The 7,605-nt window shown below is 37.3% G+C and overlaps 2 protein-coding genes across 2 annotated transcripts in view; one reads left to right on the plus strand and one right to left on the minus strand.

Annotated features, from left to right (window-relative positions):
• Nucleotides 1–4,664, plus strand: part of LOC137975321 (cyclin-dependent kinase 2-associated protein 1-like) — a 5,764-nt gene extending 1,100 nt beyond the window's left edge. The window contains exon 3 of the mRNA XM_068822414.1: nt 2,759–4,664. Within this exon, the coding sequence (XP_068678515.1) occupies nt 2,759–2,826 (68 nt within the window). The 3' untranslated portion in view covers nt 2,827–4,664. The remainder of the gene's footprint in view (nt 1–2,758) is intronic.
• Nucleotides 4,665–5,165: 501 nt separating this feature from the next.
• On the minus strand, nt 5,166–7,495 carry LOC137975320 (mitochondrial translation release factor in rescue-like). Its single transcript, XM_068822413.1, has 2 exons — nt 7,181–7,495; nt 5,166–5,415 (listed from the first exon to the last, which is right to left on the minus strand). Exons 1-2 carry the CDS (start codon nt 7,463–7,465, stop codon nt 5,188–5,190), a joined length of 513 nt encoding a protein of 170 aa, XP_068678514.1. The 5' UTR covers nt 7,466–7,495; the 3' UTR covers nt 5,166–5,187.
• Nucleotides 7,496–7,605: the final 110 nt, after the last annotated feature.

Below are 7,605 nucleotides of genomic sequence, written 5' to 3' on the forward strand. Positions count from 1 at the left end.
TTAAACACATGTAATCCAGTATTGATCCAGTGACGTCGTAAACGAACACTTGCAGTGTGTTGCAGAACTTACACTGTCTGAAGTGATGCAATTTTCGAGTTGCTTAGCAATTTCAATACCACCGCAAATAGTAAGAAGCTGTTTTCTCTTCTGGTGTACTCCACATTCACTCTTTTGCTGAATCTGTTTCTTTAGTATTACGTGACTTGTTGCTCGCACTCGCCATTTTTCTCAGGCAAATGGACAGGGCAAAAAGGAGTCTGGGCTATAGTAACAAATCAAATGCATGCACAGGAGCCGTTCATGGCTTGAGCAAGCAGCAGGCAATGCTTGAGTACATTTATACAAACACTTTCACGTCCAAGGTAAGCCGCTTCCAAGATAAGCACAGCCCAAAACCCCTTGGCCAGGATAAGGTGCGCCTTGAGCTATTCAAGAATTAATATTCCGACGATCTATTGCTTCTTAATTGCTGCTGCAGTACCCTTTTGGATTTCTAAATTGCACAAAAATAAAGTCTTACTCCTCCCCTCGAATATGTTCTTAAAATAAAATGATCAATTTCTTTGAAACTGTTACGCGCATTGATTCATTGATCAAAATGTATGGACTTGTAAAAGCTCCACATCTGAAAACATCTCGAGGAATCCGTACACTGTAGGAACTGTTGGCTCCAGTTGATAAATGATCTAGACCTCCACACAAAAAAAAAACAGAACTGAATCTCAACTTGCCGTAAAAGAGTATCCTTTATTTTAACAACACTTGAGGTGTAATTTAGGAACAAAAGAGTAAACAAATATAGGCGATCGATACACATTTAATCGTTGGCCCGTGACTTCGCCATGGCCAATGTTAATAATCAAGCAATTGAGTACATTCAAGTTTCAAGTTAAACATGTTATTTTTAACCCTAACTCCGACATGCGTGCCCGGAATTAACATCAACAGGGTCACACAAAACAAAATTTAACATACTTCACCGTTGGATTCTCTTTCATTTTGGTCACAATAAACAAACCAATACTTGAAATTCACTTGGAAAGCATGTAGCAAACTGAACTTCAACTGAAATGTTTAATTATCATTGGCAGATCGAAAGTGTTGCCCATTGTTTCGCCTAAAAAACAGCTCAAATCATGTCACGCAACACATGGGAATTCAAAATGAAATCAATCCACTACAAATATGGGAAAATAACAGCTTACCTTGAAATTTAAGGAACTCGATCATTTCTCTGTAATGAGAAATGGGAATGTTCAATTTCCTTGTGAAATATGCCTTTTGCATGTTTTTCCTGGTGTTTGTAATTTGCATAAACATTTGGTTACACGTTCTAACATTGTTGATCCAACAAATGTTTTACAACAATGTTTGAACCTGTACCCAGGGCTTTAGAAGCTTTTTGGGTATAGAAAAAATGGGCAGTCAGCCTGAACTGGATGTGGGTATTGCATGCCTGTGGTGAAAAGAAATAAACTTGAAATGGATTCCCCTCCGTTTGCATGAGACCAGGATGAAATGGTATCTGTTGCCTGATAAATACATCACTGACCCAAAAGGCTGAAATGGTATCTTTTGTCTAATAAATATATTACTGACCCAAAAGCATACAAGTTGAAATTTCTGAACCCTGTCTGAAATTTGTTGTACAAGAGTCTCGGTTCTGAGTTCATTGTCGGGCTGGTCTCATGTAAACATAAAAAAAGAAATGTATGGAGACTGATATGAACTCATGCCAGTCAGAGTGAAATAGAGCATTGAGTTTTTTGAAAAGAAACTGAACAATGTATACATTTGTATACCCTTCTTTGTGGAAAAATGAAATAATATAATTAATGATGCAACGATTTCTTTGTGAGAGGTAATCCTTTGAAATAAAGAAAGATTTAGTGGATATTTCAAAATAGTTTGTTTATGAGGCCAATGCACTGTTGCTCTATGCAGAGTGGAATGCTTTGCAATTATTAAAAAAAAATCAGAACAATTACTGGTTGCCACTCATACTAGCATTAAGGACGGTGCCTACTAAAAAGGTATTTTTGCGCAGTTTACTGAATGTGCGGGAAAAACAGATCTCAACAAGTGTTATTAAAATCCAAAAAGAAAATTGGAGGTAACCACGCATTTTTCAAAGTTAATTAATCAACAATATTAGAAAAAAAGGTTTAAAATACATAGCAATGTATGGCGTTCCTTTCCAAATTAAAGCTTAATTATCCCTGAAAAATGCATGGTTACCCCAATGTTCTTTTTGGATACCAAGAGCACTTGCTAAGTTCTGCTTTTTTTCGCATAAATTTAAACCGTGCAAAAATATCCCTGCATTAGTAAGCACTACCCACAGGAAATCCGAGTATCTGGAGATAATTATATGCATAACGTATGTGCAATAACAACAGTAGGCACCATCCTTAAATTGCTAGTTCACCCATTGAGTACCAACTTCCAATGGGGTCCAAAGCTTTGAAAAAGTATAATAAGTGCAAAAATGTCATCATCAACAAAATTCTAGGAAGTAAATTTGTCATGCATATTAAGAGAAAATATACCATCAGCAATGAATCTTGGCCAACAGTTTGCTTTGTACTTTTGTTTGCATAGTCATTTTAGATTTTGACAATAAAGAATATAAGTTCCTGCTGCTTTGTTTCAAACAGAAGTAATAATGTGCATGCCGTGCGGGCTTACCGTCACCAGACATGCATTTCACTACTCAAATTAATGAAGTTGTTTGTTGTTGGTTTCTTTCTTGTAGGCATAATGCATGCAAGAGTGCTGGTGAGGGAGTGCTTAGTTGAAACAGACAAATGTGCCAGGCAATAGGATGCTCAAGGCTACCAACAAAAAGAATTTTTCATGGAAGCTGTTATAGTTTGTTGAACCAACCAATCCATGTGCTCTAATAGGCATGGTTTATCCCGATGTGCAAATGAATGTCAACGATGCTGTATTGACTGAATGCAAAACCAACAATGGGAATGGGTTCATTTGAACATGGTTGTTTAAGAATGACAGTTTTGCTGAAAATCAGCTTTGAACTAAGTAGATCTGGAAAAAAAAAACCCTTTTGGATGTCCATTCTGTTTCTGATAAATAGTTCTAATATTCAGTCCTTCTAAGGGATTTCAGTTTTCTTTTTTGGTGTTCCAGGATCCTTGCAGAGGCTTGGGCCATGTTTAAATTAAACAAGCCATCTCAGATGTTTGAAATTCAACTAATAATAATTAGGAAATAAAATAGATTTTAAACTCTATTTGTGGAATTTATGAAACAATGACAGGGCTATTCTTTTGGTCAGCACCAGAGGAGGAGTGAATAGTATCCCTAATGCATTGCATTTCCTTTTATATTATCAACTGAAATTGTGACGTAATCAGTATCTTCCAGCCACCACGCCGAGTTGAGCAGTGCTGGTTTTGTTTGCAGACAGATCTTGATGTCAAGGCTTGGCATTTAGAGAAGCATATTTGTTATACTTTCATTGCGTGTTGGATGAGAAATTTGGCGTCCAGTTGAAGGGTTTTGCATGTGCTAAATAGAAATATAGTGAAGCTCATGTGAGCCATATCGAGTGCTTGAGCAAATGGCGACGATGTGTTATACGCGATGTTGTTGAGAGTCAATATGTGGATGTGTAGGTCTCCCTTGCTGGTATTAATTATGCCTTTGTGCAACATAAATAAAAGAAAAGTGAGTTAAATCTGAAATCTGCTTTTGTGTGGTCACTTCGAAAGGCAATTCTCAAAATGCCTGATCACAAGTACCACTTGTGGGCTCATTAAACTAGTGTATTTTGATAAAATCTTCAACTCTTGAAAGTATGAAAAAATGTGGGTCCTTCTCCACCAAAATACTGTTTCACCATCGATCTTCATGAGTGAAGTCTACATTACGAAAAAACTGTAATAATCCGTAATTGTACAAATAACTTTATTGATGACCTTTCTTCAAGTCAATGATCACAGTAAAACAATCACATTTTGAATAATAAAAATATAAGTAGTCTTCTGTGAGTCTTGATGAACAAATATCAGAAATTGAACACAAGGTGATGAGACAGGTGATGAAGTATTGTGAAGCACAAATCACTCCATTATAATCAACAAAACCTACGAATCAATCATTAAGAAGATTGTGTATTTCATCAACCGAGCGCACCATTTTCCTATTCCTGTTGGGATGAGAATGCCAAAAAGACATCTGGGATACTATTCATTCTTCCTCTGGGTCACACTAAGGATGAACCAGGAAATCTGGTGTAGCACAAGTTTGATGTGTTGTTTAATATGGGCTTCAGATACTGATCCTCTGAGGCATTCCAAGAAAGATTGTGTTTTTTTTTATTCAGATTGTACTCTTAGGGCCAATTTACACAGTACAGTTTTTGTCGCATGTGACAAGCTTACGAGAGGCCTACAACTGGTTTACGTTTGTCGTGTATGTCAGAAAAAACATTGTAGCCTTTGAAAACATGTTTTAAAACACTGCGACAATCATACATGTAAGTCATGTCATAGGCCTGTCATACAGCTGTAAGCTGGTCAAGTGCACCAAAAAACCGTACCATGTAAATCAGCCATAACTTTTTCTTATATGAATTTCAATATTTGTAAACGAGATAGCAAAGTGAATGAATAAAAGGTGATGCTTTCCCACTCTAATTCCAATCAATTATGTGCCAAAAGGTGGGTTTCTTTTCCAAGTTTTCAAAGAACAAGAACTCTGGTACAGCTCAGCTCCATTTTTCCACTGGAAAAAAGGGTTGGAGGTACCTTAGGGTAAACAACTTGTGAGCAAAGTGAAAATGTTGGTTAAAAAACCCAAAAGAGAGGTTGGGAATGCCAAGTTTTGACTAGATTCCTGCATGCTATTTATAAATGACTACTGGTATGTCCTCTTTCTTATTGCAAGTCCGGGAGCTCAAGTTTTGTTACAGAAATAAATGTTATTTATACGATAATAATAATGATCATCGTCATCATCATCAGTAATGATAACACCAGGAGCAAACACCTTTTTTCACAAGGAAGACTGAACATCAGGACTTGTATTGATGAAAAATCTGATTGCCATGTTGACCATAAGCTTTTTCCCCTCTTTTTATGGATGGAGTTGGTATTTGATTGTTCTCCCCAAGACACAAATATTATATGGTATAAAAGTACTGTCAAAGATGCTTTTAATTTAGTGAAATGTTGTCATGTCATCTTCCACATTAGGTGACTCAGCACCTTTTACCAGTGCTTGCTCGCGTCGTAGTCTTTTCCTTGCATAATCTGCTTTCCTTTTCTTTTTCTTTGAAGTAGCTTGGGCAAGTTCACTCTCCTTTCCGTTGATTAGAAAATCAAGTTTTTGCTTCAGAATTTCTCTAGCAAGTGTTCTATTTCTTGCAAGAGACCGACTTTCATGACACTAAAAGAAAAAGAAAAGCAAAATGTAAGGATTACAGTTTACTGGTAAAAAGAAACTTACTCGATTAACAAAAACAATCCCCAAAATTAATTGAAATAATTTAGTTTTTGTTAATCTGTAATTTTCTTGTGGTTTTTCTTCGGTCGTTGACATTATGGTGAATCACAGGTGGTGACTGTAGTGGCGAAGAGTGGAAAGTGGTTGTTATTTAGTAATATTTCTATGTGTTGAGCAGCCCTTGGGGATCAATGTACTGTTCAGAAGGATTAAACGCTACAGGCAATACTTATTCAAGTTATGTGTGTGTTTGTTGGCCTTGGAAATAAATGTTTGTATTTGCGTTTAGATATGATCACTGTCAGGTTTTTTGGGGTTCTACAGTGACTGTAAGTAGGATAATTATTTCTTCACATAAGTGGGGTACTTTTTCATAACCCAATTTTGGTAAGTTCAATAAGAATCAGACAGCTTTCACAAAACAAAATAGTGTCCTGTTAGCACATGAACTTGAAAAGTGCCACACTTTTGGTTGCTACTTAGGACTAACTGTTATTATCACTTTGTTTGAGTACTCCACAAAGGTTTTGAATTATACCGTTATAATAGGGATGTAAAAGTCTGCTAGTACTGTTGGGTCCAGATAACTCAATAATGGTATATTTCAGAAACATGTTAAAAACCTGCTTCTCACATGAGCTACTAGTGGCAGTTACCTCTAGTGATATGAATTAACTTAAGTACATTTGAGGGTAGCAGGGCTGGCGCAGTGTGAGAGCATTCGCCTAAAATACCAACAGTGTGGCCTGGGATCGGTTCCCTGATTCGACACCATAGGTGGTTTGAGTTTGTTGGTTCTCTACTCTGCTCCAAGAGGTTTTTCCCTGGTTACATTCTTCAGTTTTACCCTCTCCTCAAAAACCAACATTTGATTTGATTTGTTCTGATTTTAGTTGATTTGTAGTCTCCCCAATTAGCACAGCACTCGTGATTGTGCTCAGCTAAATAACGTTGAGACTTAAATAAAGTGATTATAATTATGAATATAGTTTGGTGTTGGGGTCCTGTATGAATAACTACTGCCTATTGTTATCATTATTATTGCTTTTTCAGAGAAGTTTTGCCCCTTTTTCCCTATAAAGTTTTAATTTAGACAAGTTAATTCACCTGTGAGTTACTTATAGTTTCCTGGGCTAGTTATGTGGAAAACAAAGACCTTGTGGTAATGCACCTTTCAAAATGACTTTATACCAGGGAGTGGTGGGGGGGATACTTCAAGAATTTCAGGGTGGGGATGTGCCGCTGGGACTCTGGAACCGTTAGCCTATGCCAGAGCTAGTCCAGCTGTTTTTTGCTACTTTATACTAGGGTAAACTCCCCAAATCGACAATGTTGAGGCCGAGGTGCCTAAATTTAAAGTTGCCGATTTGATTTTTTTATATTTTTGAGTGGCAATTCCTGGTTTTCTTAGTTTAGATAAACTCTTCAACCAACTGGTCATGGTTTGGGAAAAATGATACGCTATTCTAGACCCAAACGCTCTAATGTATAAACTCTGTTCTAGGGTAAACTGCCTGAAAACAATACCCTTCACAGCGGCATATACTTATATAACCCTAACCCTAACCCCCTTCCCCCTCCGGAGCTTTATTCTAGCCATTGGAAACAACGGGAGTATAGTCGTGTTATGCAATTTATAATTCGATAAATTATTTTTGTTCTGGGCAGTCTTCGTTTTCCACACACCCTCCCTCCAAGTGCATCCTACCTTCACAATAATCCCCGAGGGCTTATGTTTCAGTTGTACACAATTGTTGGTTTTGTTGACGCTTTGCCCGCCCTTTCCCCAACCTTTGATAAAGTTTTCTTCTATTTCATTTTCCTTGAGAGATACTTCGTGCTTAAATCGAACGAAATCAATGACACGAGTGGCTCGAAATATGGCGGATACAAGTAGACGTCCCATCAGATCTGCCCTTAAACCCAAAGCAGTGACTTCGGTAAAACTATTCCATACTCTAAATGTTAAAGGAAACATGCCTTGGTGAATCATTCCAGGTATTCCGCAGGGTAGTTGGGAAGCATTGCGAGCGTAAATGGAAGTGTCCGTCTCAATGACTAAGGAGGTCTGGGTACAATAAACAAACACTGGTTGACCTCACTGGTTCATACTATCGCTGTATTTTGGCTTTC

Source organism: Montipora foliosa, chromosome 11 (genome assembly GCF_036669935.1).
Source record: "Montipora foliosa isolate CH-2021 chromosome 11, ASM3666993v2, whole genome shotgun sequence".
Lineage (NCBI taxonomy): Eukaryota > Metazoa > Cnidaria > Anthozoa > Scleractinia > Acroporidae > Montipora > Montipora foliosa.